At 37.9% G+C, this 16543-nt stretch overlaps 1 protein-coding gene across 6 annotated transcripts in view; it reads left to right on the top strand.

Annotated features, from left to right (window-relative positions):
- UBR5 (ubiquitin protein ligase E3 component n-recognin 5) overlaps positions 1–16543 on the top strand; it is a 137248-nt gene that overhangs the window by 92499 nt on the left and 28206 nt on the right. For all 6 annotated transcript variants that reach the window (XR_004680523.1, XR_004680524.1, XM_035011666.1 and 3 more), the window contains exons 24-40: positions 339–434; positions 775–898; positions 2882–2979; positions 3789–3937; positions 4467–4558; positions 5663–5809; positions 5905–6023; positions 6106–6232; positions 6322–6451; positions 7538–7698; positions 7820–8059; positions 12142–12265; positions 12861–12972; positions 13992–14123; positions 14732–14989; positions 15568–15836; positions 15994–16205. Coding sequence is in view for 4 of the 6 variants with exons in the window: in XM_035011666.1 (XP_034867557.1) it covers positions 339–434; positions 775–898; positions 2882–2979; positions 3789–3937; positions 4467–4558; positions 5663–5809; positions 5905–6023; positions 6106–6232; positions 6322–6451; positions 7538–7698; positions 7820–8059; positions 12142–12265; positions 12861–12972; positions 13992–14123; positions 14732–14989; positions 15568–15836; positions 15994–16205 (2590 nt within the window). In the remaining 2 variants the exon portion in view is untranslated. The remainder of the gene's footprint in view (positions 1–338; positions 435–774; positions 899–2881; positions 2980–3788; positions 3938–4466; positions 4559–5662; positions 5810–5904; positions 6024–6105; positions 6233–6321; positions 6452–7537; positions 7699–7819; positions 8060–12141; positions 12266–12860; positions 12973–13991; positions 14124–14731; positions 14990–15567; positions 15837–15993; positions 16206–16543) is intronic.

The following is a 16543-nucleotide window of genomic DNA, read 5'->3' as shown; positions in this document are numbered from 1 at the left end:
AGTATTTAAAAGTAGTATAATGAGCAAACTGTAACTAATTTAGTTGTAGAGCTTTGGTTTATTGGGGGTATATAACTTAAAACTTAAAATTCTAGAAGCCATTTCATTGCAATACAGATTTCCCTACTGGCAAGAAGCTAATTAGTAATACATCACAAGAAGTCAATAATTGGTCTAGTGGATTCCTTCTCTTATAGTTCGGGAAACAAATTTCCACTTAGATCTCTGTCCAGTTTGACCTTTGGCTTGCAGAGAAAAGCCTTAAGGCCGGTTAAGAGAACGGGTTAGGGATATGCTGCCTATAATGATGTACATTCCGCTGTTCTGTTTACTGAAAGATGGTGACATTGATTTTATCCTGGCCCCTGCTGTGGGATCTCTTACCACAGCCGCGACTGGCACCGGCCAAGGACCAAGCACCTCCACCATTCCCGGTGAGAATCTGTACCGCTTCACCTGCCTGGGCGTTCGGGTTTCTCCAGGTCTGCACTGCTCTCGAGGGGACTCCCTTGCCTTGAGAAACATCTCATTCTCTGCATTAGATCCTCCATTATGTCAGTGAGATTGGGATGTGTATGAACATACGTTTCATCCGTTGGGAGTTGTAAAATGTGTTCATGTGTTTAAATTCTCTATAATGACATTATTAATTTATTGCTGATAGTAGAATATTTTTCGGGTGCTTATCTAATAGATACTTGGTATGTTACTCCAGAATATTCTTTTACTCTGCCTTGTTTACTCTTGTCACCAAATGGATCTGCTTGATTACAGGTCCTTCCACAGAGCCATCTGTAGTAGAATCCAAGGATCGAAAGGCCAATGCTCATTTTATATTAAAATTGTTATGCGACAGTGTTGTATTGCAGCCCTATTTACGAGAACTCCTCTCTGCCAAGTAAGAAGTTTAATACACTTTTGATACAAAGATTTAGCTGAGCTCCTTTTACTATTTAAGTTGATCTTGCAATGTATGGACAACAGTTACCTATGTGAATTTAAAATAATCAGGATCTAGCATTGTATTCCCTCTGTAATTAACCAAGCTCTCTTCAGTGAAAGGCCTTTCTTGGTATAATTCAATGTACACTAAATGAATACAAACCAATTTTATGGAGCTTGATTAGGAGATAGATATATGTATGTTTAAAAGATCACAGTATAGTTATTCTCAAATGTGAATTCATAAATTCTATCACTGTCACCTGGAGAAATTTAAAAATGACACAGATTTGTCCCCAAGCTTTGCACTAGAAGTATGACTGAGTAGGTCTGGGATGGGGCCTGGATTCTGTATTCTAAAACTCTGTGGATGATTCTGATGGTTTCTTTGGACATCTTTTTTGGCTTGCGAAATCGCAATGAGATTATGCAGAGGTTTTGTTTTTTTTATTCTTATGTTAATCCCCATACATTATATGCAGAGTTTTTGATAAGGGTTGTGTGGCGAATGCTCATTAGCCATTGACAGATTATAGCTCTGCTTTCAGCCTGATTGTTTATGTTCCTTTACAAACTCATAATAATAAGCATTTTTATAAAAGTTAGCTCTTATCTGTGCCAAACTGTACTTGTATTAACTCTTCTACTTCTAGCAATAGCAGCATGGAGTAGGTAATATTAGTTCCATTTTCTATTTGAAGTAATGGTCTTAGAGGTTAATTAACCTGCCCAGGGTCACGAAGCTAGTGCATGGCACAGCTGGAATTCCAACTGTGGTCTTTGTCTTGATTCCAGAATTGAGACTCACAGCCATCACTCTTACGCTACCTCTTCCTATTTAAGAACAGGAAGGTGTTTTGAGTTTTTTATTATTGAGGGCAAGGAAATTTTTGTTTAAGGCTTATTGGCCTTAGGCCATAATGACCCAATATATGAACTTTTGATTACTTTAATCAAGGCTGCCCCACTAGTAAAATAAGTCACTGAATTGGAAATAAATTATTACTCCAGAAGCAGCTTACTAATTTATTAGTGGTTTGAGGCTTAGATAAAAATGATATATATACAAATCAGTTTTTTCTCTTTTTATTTTCTCACTTACCAGTTTTAGTTTCTATTGTGTTTTTAAGGATATTATTTTGTATCATTTCCTCCGGCATTTGGTGTTATCTAAAAATTTGTTGTATGTTCGTTCGTTCGTTCCTTCCTTCCTTCCTTTTTCTTTTCTTTTCCTTCCTTCCTTTTTCTTTCCTTTTCTTTCTTTTCTTTTCTCTTCTTTTCTTTTTTATTAGAGGGACGCCTAGGTGGCTCAGTTGGTTAAGTGTCTGCCTTCGGCTCAGGTCATGATCCCAGTATCCTGGGATCGAGCCCCTCATCGGGCTCCCTGCTCAGCGGGGAGTCTGCTTCTCCCTCTCCCTCTGCTGCTCCCCCTGCTTGTGTTCTCTCTCTCACTCTCTCTCAAATAAATAAAATCTTAAAAAAAAAAAAAATTATTTTCCTCCTTGGTAAAAGAAATGGATGTTCATGATGAAACAAAAAAGTAGTTCTGCTGTATTAAATAATAATGTCCTACCGGTCAAAGAAAATCACTGGCGGTATTTTCTAGTTTCCTACTATCTCATTTAAGAAAGAAAGCCACCTCTCTAAGAATCCTTGTCTCTCTCAAACCATGCTCTCCTTTCTTGGCCTTAGTGACACTAAAGAATAGGTCATCAAGGGCTCTAGAGTCAAACTAATATTTTCTAGATGTGGGGATAGTAATAGCCTCTATCTCATACAACTATGATGAGGATTAAATCACTTATTACCTTAAAAGCTTTTAACACAGTGCTTAGCAAATAAAATGTATTCAATAAATGTTATTTGTTATTATTATGTATTTTCTCTTAAAAATGTACTTGTTAATTTGTTTTTTTATGTATAATTGTTCTCATTTTAGGGATGCAAGAGGGATGACCCCGTTTATGTCAGCTGTAAGTGGCCGAGCTTATCCTGCTGCAATTACCATCTTAGAAACAGCCCAGAAAATTGCAAAAGGTAATTTATTTCAGGTCCTAAAAGAGTTGCTTATTTTTTAATTTGAATAGATTCTCTTCTACATGTATAATATTATTCAAACCTAATTTCTGTGTCTTGAAATGATATAATTGAGTAGAAACTATCAGTTTATTCTTTTGTGCATGTGCATTTGTGTGTAAAATTCATATGTTTGCATTTTTCCCAAGTATTGTGTCTTCTAGCTTTCCACCAAAAAAGCTGGTATAATTTTTTAAATTTAAAAAAAAATTGCATAGTGGATAATGTAGCGACTAATATTTTGAAAATAAAGATGGATTACTGATAGAACCTGTCAGTGGTTAATTGGTGGTAGTGATAAAATTTTATAGAAATAATAGGCCAGATGTCTTACTGTTCTTCCTTCTGACTTGTAATTTCTGCTTAATAGAATGCAGTAAGGAATATCAGTTCCTGCCGTCCAGCCTTTAAAAGACTTAACATAGTTAAAAAAAATAAAATAAAATAAAAAATAAAAGACTAACATAGTTTAAAATACTGGCTATAAAATTTTTGTGATTGTAGTTTGTTAGAGCTAGAACTCGAATAATGTAGAGCTATGTATTCAGCTGATGTGTGGTGTATTGTTGTCATGTGGTTATGATATAATTACACTTTGCTTTTTCTTTGTACGGGAATTGACTGAATTTCTTGCACATTGACTTGTATATCAATTTTTAAAAATATATAGTAGTTTTTTATTTATACTGTGTAAATGTTAGAGCTTTTGCATTTGAGTAAAGTAGTAGATGGCTGTGATTAAGGCCTTCTGTGTTCTTAAATCTTTTTAGCTGAAGTATCCTCAAGTGAAAAAGAGGAAGATGTATTTATGGGAATGGTTTGCCCATCAGGTACCAACCCTGATGACTCACCCTTATATGTGTTATGTTGTAATGATACCTGCAGTTTTACATGGACTGGAGCAGAGCACATTAACCAGGTAAGCTGTTTTTTATTTCCCTGTATTTATGCTGTCTTCAGATATTCTTTTCCTTTTTCTCCTTTCACCATCACTGCATTATAGTTCTTAGCTCTGGAATTCTAACTGTAGTGTTTCCTTTTATTCTAACTTATAAAATTCTCTAAAGAAAATTAATTTTTATTTAATTCCTAAATAAGTGAGGCAAAGGAGGTGACCGTTAAATTAGTTAGGCGATACCTCAAAAATGAGAAATCTTCACTCTAGTATAATCTGATCCATGGCTCTTGATATAGATTTTATAACTATAATACCTTTTTGGGGGAATGATAGGAGTTATTTTTGCCCTACTGGTAATATTTGATGTCTACTTATATAATATTATAAAATGTGTATTCGCTGTACCCGTTTATTACTCTTTGTTTACAGAGCACATTAGTTTTGCTCTGTTTTCGTTGTGATTGATTTGTTTCTGAAAATACCAGAAATGATTATGATGATGAGATGTACATGTATTCTTCTTTAAAAAAATAAATCCTTCAAATTTTAGGATATTTTTGAGTGTCGAACTTGTGGCTTGCTGGAGTCACTCTGTTGTTGTACAGAATGTGCAAGGGTTTGTCATAAAGGTCATGATTGCAAGTGAGTACAATTCTAGTTTTCTTTAATATTATAAATTGCTTAGACTCATATTGCTGTATTAAAATAATCTTTAACAGTATAATGTTCTGTTTCTTAATTAAGGAAGCATGAGGTTTTGTCAAGTTGTTCTCTTTAAACTACTTTATGTATTAAAATAGGGTTGTTGATTTAGAATGTACTTTGAAATGTTTTTCATTTGCTTTTGTCTGTATTCTCCAGCCAAAGTCTCAGGCCCCTGTAGTAGGGTCTGCTAGCAGGACATCACTGCAGGTATTAAGTGAACCATGGTGTATGTTTATTTCCTCCTTAAAGTGAATGTAATAACCTTGCATCCAGCAATAGAGTTACCATGGCTAGTTTGTTAATTGTCGCAGAGTTAAGAAGCAGTAAAATACTCCAGCATGAACATTTGCAGTGCCTCAGAGTCTCAGCAGGGACATCAGCTGTAACTGTGCTACAGTTGTGTAGATGTTACGGTTAACAGAGAATTGGTTTGTAAAAAGCCGTCTTTTTTGCTTTGAAATAAATTATATAGGACAAGTAGAAAATGTTTATAGATATTGCATTGGTACTTATTTATGATTTTTATTAAAAGAACTTTGGCTAATATGTTTGTTTTCCTTATTTTAAACTGTTTATTGTGCTAAAAGTGATAATCTGTTTATTCATTGATTGCTTACTAGGTGCTTTCACACACTAGGTGCTTGGGGGGTGGTGGACAAGAGAGTCCTTGTCCTAACAGGGTCCTTTGAGAGGACACAAGCAAGAAACACCTGCCCCTAAGGGTCTTAGGGTTTATTAGATGCCCATAGAAGGACCACCTACACTGAATGGGGGCTATGGGGAATTAAGGAAGACATTCCAAAGGAGGTGACTATACCCAAGTCATTACAAGATCCCTCTTCTCATGAGAGTTGCTTTATCGACTTCATGCCACTAAGTAATCCTTCTAATTAAGTATGCTTTAAGAATTAGACTTTGCATTTAAAAACTAACAGGGGTTCTATCTGGTGTCACTAAGTTATACTTCCATAATTTCAATAGAGATCTTTGTGGGGTTTTTTTAAATTTCAGTTTTTATACTTGTGTATGAATTCTTTATAGACTCAAACGGACGTCACCAACAGCCTATTGTGATTGTTGGGAAAAATGTAAATGTAAAACTCTAATTGCTGGACAGAAGTCTGCTCGTCTTGATCTCCTTTATCGCCTGCTCACTGCTACTAACCTGGTCACTCTGCCAAACAGCAGGCAAGTGGGATTTTTTAGGACATAAATGGAAATAGCACAGCACATCTAAGTAGCCCGCCCCATCTCCCTGCTCACGACGGTGTTCCACTTTGCAGGGGAGAGCACCTCTTGCTGTTTTTAGTGCAGACGGTTGCAAGGCAGACGGTAGAGCACTGCCAGTACAGACCTCCTCGGATCAGGGAGGACCGTAACCGAAAAACAGCCAGTCCTGAAGGTGGGTGAGTCTGACAGTGAAGACGCATGTGAAAAGCATTACATTTATTTCTCTCTTACTCACTAGTTCTCTCTCTCTTTAGATTCAGATATGCCTGATCATGATTTAGAGCCCCCAAGGTTTGCCCAGCTTGCATTGGAGCGTGTTCTACAGGACTGGAATGCTTTGAAATCTATGATTATGTTTGGGTCACAGGAGAATAAAGACCCGTATGTATTCATTAAAAACGTTTTAAATTTATGTATTTCCCATGTTAATATAGGTGACTACAGTGCATTGTCTTTCCTTCCCCTTCAAGTCTCAGTGCCAGCAGTAGGATAGGCCATCTTTTGCCAGAAGAGCAAGTTTACCTCAATCAGCAAAGTGGCACCATTCGGCTGGACTGTTTCACTCATTGCCTTATAGTCAAGTGTACAGCAGATATTTTGGTAAGTTCTTTCGATGTTTATATACAAGTACATGAAAATGTTTTCTGACTTAGTTTCCCATAATTTTACTCACCCAAATTCCTAAGTACTGATGAGCTTTAATTAAACAGTACACTAAGGGGCATGGAATTTTGGGGGTGATTTAAATGACTCCGTTAACAACAGAAACTCCTTTCATTCTAAACAAAAATTCAAAAATGTGGTAAAAAGACAACAGTATACAAATGTATGGAACAGTGTTCAAAATTAATAGTAATGCAGTGCAAATTTTTGTTAAGTACTCCCTTTTGCTGTGAAATTAGAAAAGAATATAAACCATAAAACCTAGTGCTGGTGAGGTTATGGTAAAAAGAACAGCTTCAGACACTGATGGGGTGGCATTGCATTTGATATTGTAGAAAACAATTTGGCAGTAATATCACGAGCCATAAAAATATCAGTGCCCTCAGCGCTTATCATAAATAATTTTTGATATGAGAAAGAAAAAATCATGTCACAGAATAATAAAAGATGAAATACTTGATGGATCCACTAATAGTGGATTATTGAATCAAATTATAGCCCAGCCACTTGTTGAAATGTAATGTAGCAATTTAGAAATAGAAGTTATTTTAAGTAACACACACACACAAAAAACCCCAAATAACGTGAAATTGGATGTTCTCTATAATTAATATTTATATGATAGACCATGCATAGAAAAGAGACGAAGTAACAATACGAGAGGGATGGGATTTTGAATTTATTAATACAAATATTTGAATCTACTTTGCTTTTTCAATATGTACCTTATAGTGAGTAAAATATATTCTTTCTTAGATTTTATTTTTCTTCTAAATATTGATATACACAGGACTATAAGACTAAAAAGGGAAATCAGACATTTGAGACCCAGTGTAGGTCAGAGACATGGTAAGCATGTGGCATAAATTAATCACTGACATTAGAAATGTTTTGGTTAAATTTATTTTGAGATTCTTATGAAATGTTAATATTGAACGTTAGAACTTTTTGCTTTATAAATATTTGTCTAAACATCTTAAGAGCTGTCTCAACATTAATAGAGTGATTACAATTTTTTTAAAGCTTTTAGATACTCTACTAGGGACACTGGTGAAAGAACTCCAAAACAAATACACACCTGGACGTAGAGAAGAAGCTATTGCTGTAACAATGAGGTTTTTGCGTTCAGTGGCAAGAGTTTTTGTCATTCTTAGTGTGGAAATGGCTTCATCCAAAAAGAAAAAGTAAGTCCTCCTTCTTGATTTGGGCTTTTGTATCCTTTTACACACTTTTTTTTGTGATGATGATAACATTGTGTATATGAAAAAATACATAAAAGATTCCTGGATTTTCTTTTTGCTCTAGCAACTTTATCCCACAGCCAATTGGAAAATGCAAACGTGTATTCCAAGCACTACTACCTTACGCTGTAGAAGAATTATGCAATGTAGCAGAGTCGCTGATTGTCCCTGTCAGAATGGGGATCGCCCGCCCTACTGCCCCTTTTACTTTGGCTAGTACCAGCATCGATGCCATGCAGGGCAGTGAGGAACTGTTCTCCGTGGAACCACTGCCACCACGACCTTCATCTGATCAGTCTAGCAGGTAAATTTCCACATGGTAACAGACTGATGAATTCTTCCTCTGGAAATACCATTTGGCTTACTAAACCTTTGCATAAGCACTCAGGTGGTGTCCATGATCATTTATGCAATAAGTGGTAGAGATTTTATTGTGTTTGGAACATGTGAGAGCACTTTAAAAATTATACATTGTGTCTACGCATCTAAGGTAACAGATACATAGTTGTGAGTTTTATTTTTGGTTTGGAAAAACGCTGTTTTTATTATGCCAGTAAAGTAATCTGGTAAGAAAGTTCAGACTTCTGTAGGTATCATTACTTCCTGTCTTCTCTTACTTTAAATAAAGCCTGCTATAAGGCCAACTTAAGGAATGAAAAGACCTATAACTTGCTCTGTGTCCAAAGGCTCGGGCTAGGGGGCAGCTTGTTACTGTACAGTATGAATAACCAGAATGCTGGAATTTAAAAATAATTCTCTACAACCACCATATATCTAAGATAGGCCTAAAACAACTCAGTAACTAAATGGTTCTAGGTATAAGATTATTCTTAAATCTCATTCATCTTTTCCATTTGTAACTAGACTGTAAGCTTGTTGAGTCAGAATGTTTAGAAACTAAAATGTTCTGGTGTCGTTTAGCACAGTGCTTCTCAAAATTAAATATGCGTGCAAATCACTTGGTGGTCTTATTAAAATGCAGAGGCTGATTTTGAAGGTCTGGGTGGGCCTTGAGGTTCTGATTCCTTATAAACTCTCAGGTTGTTCCAGTGGTGCTGGTTTAGGGGTCACACTTCTTTGGTTTTCTCCAGTCTGATTTTGTCACTGTGTGTATGTATAATGATGTTTAATAAAGATCTTTGGGATTTAAAGACCCTCTTCTTCTTCTTTTCCTGGAAAACATCACTGTGTTAGTAAGGAAGTCCTGCGTTAGTATTTGACACAGTTCCCAAGAATTCATTTCTGGGTTTCATCTGGGTTGCTGCGTTGAGTATCTGCGCTCTCACTGTGTTCTCCCTTTATTCCATGTGCCAGTATGTGTCCCAGCTTTCCCTTTTTTGTTAGGTCTCCTAGGATACCCTGGAATCTAAATCCAGTTTTGTCTGCCAAAGCCTTCCTGCAGTAGCCTTGTCACTGATACACTTCCAGGATTTGCTGAAAATGGTTACACATCAAACTGTGTATTTTCAGACTCACTAAATATACTTCATTATCCAGTGATTCTGTTAGCAAAATCTACTTGGGCTCCACAGAATGCTCCTGATCCTGATATCCTGTGAGGAGCCCTCTAGTTACTTAAGTGGTATTACTTTGTGAATTCTTTGTACCCTCTCCTTGGTTTTGTTCCAGAACATAAATTTTTTTTTTTATCTGCTGAACAGACTTTGGAGTGATCTCATCTTTAAACAGTGCCGCTGAGCCTGTTCTTACTAAGTATCAAGACTTTGTGTCCCCTTGCCAACTGCTTCTTAGGCTCTTTATTTAAGTATTGTGCACTCTTCAGCTCTCCTCTTCACTCCATTCGCCTTGATTGATTGTTGAGTCGAAAGTCTTCCCAGAAGGAGATCTCATTTGATAATCAGGAGAGATAATAGTGTAATGTTTTCTACAACTGTTGATATAATGTAGAAATCTTTCATTATAATACAGTACAGTCACTCCTTCTTGTAAGGGTGTATTTTGATCAGTGTTCCAAGCATGTCTTAAATAAAAAGTACACACTTGACTAGTCTCTGTGATTTCCCTTGTGTTGGATGGGGTAGATGGCATATATCACTTCACTGAGCATAAAGTTTTGAGTTTAGTATTTTTGCTTTTTCTGTTGCTGCCCTTCACCTCTTTAAAACTCTTAATGTCCTTATTAATAAACCTGTTTCTCTTTCTCCATGCCTCATACAAAAACTGTTAGCTGAAATTTTATTATGAACTAGGAACTTTAAGCATTGTAAATGTATTACCTGTCTTAATCTACCCAATAACTCTCATAACCACTATCATCATTAGATAATTCTAGACAGATTTTTTTCCTTCTTCCTATACTCCTGAATATTAGATGGCAGAGTAGGGGGGAGATACTGCCTTTTTAAAGTTTTTATTTATTTGAGAGAGAGAAAGAAAGAGAGCACGAGCAGGGGGAGTGGGGGAGGGAGAGGCAGACTACCCACTGAGCAGGGAGCCCACTTCAGGGCTCTGTCCTAGGACCCTGGGATCATGACCTGAGCCGAAGGTAGACACTTAACTGACTGAGCCACTTAGGCACCCGTTTGGTGCTTATTGATAGTGTTGAGGCATTGGATGAATCATCACTGGAGCCCACCGTACCTCACAGCACAAATTGTAGTCTGAAACTCTCATGAGTGCAGGTTTGTAATTAGAAGTTCTCTGAAGAGACGTTTTTCCTGTCCCCATCCAACCATGGCTGGTTATAGGCAGGTCTCTTGAAATCGGTTGCCCTTTCCTGATCTATGTTTGGCTTTATGTATGTGAGGGGGACAGAAGAGGGCATTTCTATGATATAACTTCCTATTTTGCTTACATCCTAGACTGTCTCCTGGGAAATCTGTGGCTCCTTGAAACCCTTCTAGCCTAAGAGACATGAACAGATGCCTTTGGTGTAAATGGTGGCACCACTGCTCTTAAGCTTAGTGACATAGGATTGTTTCCCTTTATCACCAGGATAGTTGTGCTTTGTTTTTTACTATTTTATCTAGCATATTTAGGTGGTCTACTCCAAGAGGGATTTCTCTGCAGTTTGGCAAATTGCTGGAACTAGAAGTTCCCAAAACTTAGAAGTATTTCAACAGCTCCTGTTAGACTGGGTTTCAGGACTGTAGTTGTGCCATGAAGTCTAGTGGGAAAAAAGTTGAATCGTGGTATGAAGAAAACGGAAGCTCCATTTCTGAATGGGGAGTTGGTAATGTATTTTGGGAGTTAGTATCATACATACTTAGTGCGTAACTCCTTTGAGGGGATGATAGATCTTATGGATGTTCCAGGATTTTTTTTTTTTTTTTTTTTTTAAGAAATACCAATTACTTGTGGCTTCACAGATGTTGACTTTTTTAATACTTGGAAATGTTGAAATCTTAGGTTGGAAATACCCTTTTCATCTTTTCAGATTTTCTTTTAGCATTCTCAGATGCTTTGTAATTTACTACCTCTATGAAGAACCAGTTACTGAAATTTCTAGTATTAAACACCATATTGAGACTGCTTGTGTGTTTGAAGGCAAGAGTCTCTCAGTTGACTCTTCATGTGTAACTGGTTTGATTCTCATTTCTAAGAGCAGCTGAGGTGAGGAAAGAACACTATCCGTGTAAACACCTTTAAAGGTCCTTTAACTTTAACCTCTCTTAGACTGTGTTTCTTAATCTGTAAATAAAGGATAATAGTAGGTCACAGGGTTGTTTTAACAACCCTCTTTTGATCAACTCTGACCTGGATTTTAAGCTGCATTCTCTCATTCTCCCCTTCCTTTTGTAATGGAGGCATCTGTCCTTTCTTGGCTGTTTGCAAGGCAGATTTTTAGGGAAGTGGAACTATTTGGCCATCCACCTTTTTTGTTAGGATTCTGTTTTGAAATTACTTTGGAACTGACATTTTTCCTCTACACAAAAGTCAGTGGTTAATAAGCTGATACAAAGTAGGTCATGTCAGGTCTCTTAAAAGAGTAGATCACTTGTAATAAGCACACTTATTACCATGCTTTGTTAATGGAGGAATGCCGCAGTTGGAACCTTTGGAAGTTGAGGACTGTTGGCATTGAAAGCAGTGGAGAAGGAAAAATATTTCCTGCAGAGATTTTCAGTGGGAAGGACTCATAAAGGGATGTGCGTTAACAAATTTTTCCACTAATGACTTACTGAAAAGTAAAAACCGTTCTGAAATTTCTAAGTTAAATTTCTATGGTAAAATTAATTTCTTTGGGCTTTGTATTTTCTGACATACTATAGATTAATTATTGTTGGTTTCTAAGAAGTTTTAGGTCAGATTTAAAATAGCATCCTAGCAAGTGGGTCACACTGAGTGACACTGAGAAACGTAAAAAGCGTGCTGTGTGGCAGAGGCGTGCCAGCAGCGCCCTCGGAAGCTCCTGTTTCTCCGCAGCTCCAGTCAGTCCCAGTCTTCCTACATCATCCGGAACCCCCAGCAGAGGCGCATCAGCCAGTCGCAGCCTGTTCGCGGCAGAGATGAGGAACAGGATGACATTGTTTCAGCGGACGTGGAGGAGGTGGTTGTAATTGTCTTCATTGTGGTAGACAAGAGGCTCTTATGGGAGGGGAGGAGTTTTAGGAATAGTAGCTTACTACCATTATATATATTTGCTTCCAGGTTTTAGACTTTTGTTACATGTTGTCATTTATGGTTATACCTGTTAAAAATACTTTTAATAATCCTCGATTTAGTGGATAATACAAAATTGAAACATAAGCTTGTTTTTACTTAGGGTTAATAGAGAAGATATCCTCAATGTTAAAAAAAAAAGTTTTAGTAGTTCTGGGCAATGTATTTGAAGGCAGAGAGGATACTGCATCTTCATTAGGTAAATTTTATAACTGGAAGTTTAAAAAACTTAGTCTCTACACAATTGTTACACTTCTCATTTTAAGGTTCTGTATATGGATAATAATTACAAACTTTAAGATAGGTTGATATAATTTTTGATAGCACGTTGTCACTAGCCAATGATTCAGACTCCTTAGTGTTAAAATTCTCTGTAGTTAGGGATCTTTGTATTGTAGTTACTAGTTGCTGTGGAGGAATTCTGGTAGAGATATGGGTTTATTATGTACTTTGATTGTCTACAAATAAGATTCTGGATTTAGGTTGAGGTGGTGGAGGGTGTGGCTGGAGAAGAGGATCATCATGATGAACAGGAAGAACATGGGGAAGAAAATGCTGAGGCAGAGGGACAGCATGATGAGCATGATGAAGACGGTATGCAGGTTATTTGAGAAATTATTCAGTATGAATAAACCAGGTACCTTTAAGGATATTAATATAAGACAGAGAAAAGCCCCATTTGATGTATAGTGAACATAATGTGCAGCAGGTTTTCAGCCTAGGGATTCTGTGGCATCTGTTTCAAAATTTTAGGAAGCAGCTGTACACATCCACACATACAAATATACACGTATATGCTTATATATATTTATACATATAAAATAATTTATCTTCTTCCTCCTTTACCTTTTGGTTTTGACATAAAGGTTTTTGGTTTTTTCTTTGCCTGAAAGCCTTTTTAGAAGGTAAAATAATCATAACCACATTAGGAAACATTTACAAATTAGAGAAAAGGAAAAAAAAAAATGACCCATAATCCCACCTAGATGCTAATAGTTTATAGTTTTACTTTCAGTCCTCCCCTGTGTTGCCCCCTTCCCATGCATGTCTTAGATATTATATGTGTAATTTTTGTGCCTTTTTTCACTAACAATAATCATCTTGGCCTTTTTGCTACATAGTCATCATAACTGTTCTTCCTAGTAGCCAACAGATAGACTTTGGGGGTCAGCTTTATTGAGGTATAATTGACATACAATAAACTGCACGTATTTAAAATTTACCATTTTATATGTTTTGACATGTATATACTGTGAAATTCTAGATAAATCTTTTTAGCTTTCTTCCTCTTTTAGAATCCTTGTATGTAAAACAGATGAAAATAGGGCAGTGGACCTAGCCCAGAGCTCTGCCCACTGGTGGAGGTTCTGCTGCCCAACCCTTTTTACCTCAGGCTGTGCAGAACGGATTTTGAATTGGAGTATAATGGTCTACTGAGTGCCATAATGTGCCTAGTCATTTTTCTCCTACTAAGCAGGCAGTTATGCTTATTGTAGTAGTAATCCCTCCTTTCTGCCCTCCCGTTGCCTTACGATATTCTGGCTTATTGCACCCTTTGTTCCACAATGAGTTTGTACTTTTTCCCCCCCTTCTTATTTAAATATATTTTCTAGGGAGTGACATGGAGCTAGACTTGTTAGCAGCAGCTGAAACAGAAAGTGACAGTGAAAGTAACCATAGCAACCAGGATAATGCTAGTGGGCGTAGAAGTGTTGTCACTGCAGCAACTGCCGGCTCAGAAGCAGGTACGTTACCTTACTCGGATCCAGCTTTCTTGCTTATGCCAAGGCTAAGTGTATATTCAGCACGAATTGGTTAAACTGTACTCCTTATGATTTGCACAAGGGTGCCTAAGTCTTTTTTTGGAACTTAATCCTTTTTCCCTGTGGATGTTAGTGAGGAAGATACTTTATTTTATTTATTTTTTTAAGATTTTATTTATTTGCAAGAGACACAATGAGAGACAGAGAGCATGAGAGGGAGGAGGGTCAGAGGGAGAAGCAGACCCCCTGCCGAGCAGGGAGCCCGATGCGGGACTCGATCCCGGGACTCCGGGATCATGACCCGAGCCGAAGGCAGTCGCTTAACCAACTGAGCCACCCAGGCGCCCCGTGAGGAAGATATTTTAATGACTTTTTTTCTTTTCTGATTTTTAAATAATGGATAAATTTTAAGGTTCATTCAGAAGAGTTGTTTTGTAATTAAACTATTTTAATGATGGGTTTTGTGGACTACTGACTATAGCCTGGCATTCTGTTTAATACGTGTTTATTTTCCTGAATGAGGGAGTACACTGTAGCTTTAAATATCAACGAACTGACAGTGGTTTCGGTTTTAAAAACAAAAAATTTAGGTGCGAGCAGTGTTCCTGCCTTCTTTTCTGAAGATGATTCACAATCAAATGACTCAAGTGATTCTGATAGCAGCAGTAGTCAGAGTGACGACATAGAACAGGAGACCTTTATGCTTGACGAGCCATTGGAGAGAACCACGAACAGCTCCCATGCCAATGGTGCTGCGCAAGCTCCCCGGTCCATGCAGTGGGCCGTCCGCAACACCCAGCATCAGCGGGCAGCCAGCACGGCCCCGTCCAGCACGTCCACGCCAGCAGGCGAGTCTGAAAGCTTTGTATTCTTAGAAGACGTAAATAGGTTTTTAAAACGATGTATGTTCATCTAGACCGGTTAAGTAGTTTCATAATAGTTCTTCAAGGTTTTGCTGGGTTCAAATACAAAAAATATTTACATAGGCTTATATCGCGGTTTCTCGGTCTCTGTACGATTGCTGCTTTGGGCTGAATAATCCTTTGTTTGTGATTGTGCTACAGTGGATGTTTAGCAGCATCCTTGACCTCTATGTACCAGATGCCAGTAGCAGCGCCGCGCCCCCCCCCCCCCCCCCCCCCCCCCCCCGTGACAACCCAGAATGTCTGTAGACATTGTCAAATGTCCCCTCTTTGGGGCGGGGGCAATAGCAAAGTTGCCTCTGGTTGCGAACATTATAGTAATTCTTGTCCCCCTCCCCTCATCATCGCCCTCCCTAATGTGGTGTGGTTTAAGAAAAAGTTTTCTGTTCAGTTGCCCCATTTGCCGGTGCAGTTGATCTTTGAGCTCATTTAAAGACACACAGTGCTCGAGAAACACAATTCGCATCTGACGACTTGTTGTGGTTGTCCTTTGTTCTTTACAGCCAGCTCAGCGGGGTTGATTTATATCGATCCTTCAAATCTGCGCCGGAGCGGTACCATCAGCACGAGTGCTGCCGCGGCGGCCGCGGCTCTGGAAGCTAGCAACGCCAGCAGCTACCTAACATCTGCAAGCAGTTTGGCCAGGGCTTACAGCATTGTTATCAGGCAGATCTCGGACCTCATGGGCCTTATTCCTAAGTATAATCACCTAGTGTACTCTCAGATTCCAGCAGCTGTGAAATTGACTTACCAAGATGCAGTAAACTTACAGGTATGGAAACATTGACAAGCTACTCATTCAAATAAATTTATGAGAATTCCAGTATATGGGAATTAACGTTACACATATTTAAATGTTTACATACTACTTCTACATCAAATTTAACTTTACTTGGATAGTTTTAACTATTTTAGTTTGGTCTTCATAGAACTATGTAGAAGAAAAGCTTATTCCCACTTGGAACTGGATGGTCAGTATTATGGATTCTACTGAGGCTCAATTACGTTATGGTTCTGCATTAGCATCTGCTGGTGATCCGGGACATCCAAATCATCCTCTTCACGCTTCTCAGAATTCAGCTCGAAGAGAGAGGATGACTGCACGAGAAGAGGCTAGTTTGCGAACCCTGGAAGGCAGACGGTATGAAATTCTTCACGTAGGCTTGTATGTTCAGACAGAACCCTTAGGTCCTAGAACGTTAGAGCTTTTTGATTGCTGCTACATAAGACCTCACTCTGTTTTGAAGGATGGAGGTACCTTGTGTTACTTCTTTTTAAGTTACTGTGTAGTTGAAGCAAAATAAGTTAGTTATAATCCAAGCTATTTTTTAAAAATTCATTCGTATTGCAGGAATCTGATGCTAAATACTTCTCATATTTGAAGTAGTTGATCTCCATCCTTGTGTCCTTATCCCCCAGGCTTCCCCGCCTCGCCCTTGAAAGGCCTGTATTCATGGGAAGACTTATTTTGACCGTGGT

Source organism: Mirounga leonina, unplaced genomic scaffold (assembly GCF_011800145.1).
Source record: "Mirounga leonina isolate KUSES-001 unplaced genomic scaffold, KU_Mleo_1.0 Mir_165, whole genome shotgun sequence".
In the NCBI taxonomy this organism is placed as follows: domain Eukaryota; kingdom Metazoa; phylum Chordata; class Mammalia; order Carnivora; family Phocidae; genus Mirounga; species Mirounga leonina.
Note: the sequence above shows the minus strand (reverse complement) of the source record. Positions and strands in the feature narration are given on the sequence as shown.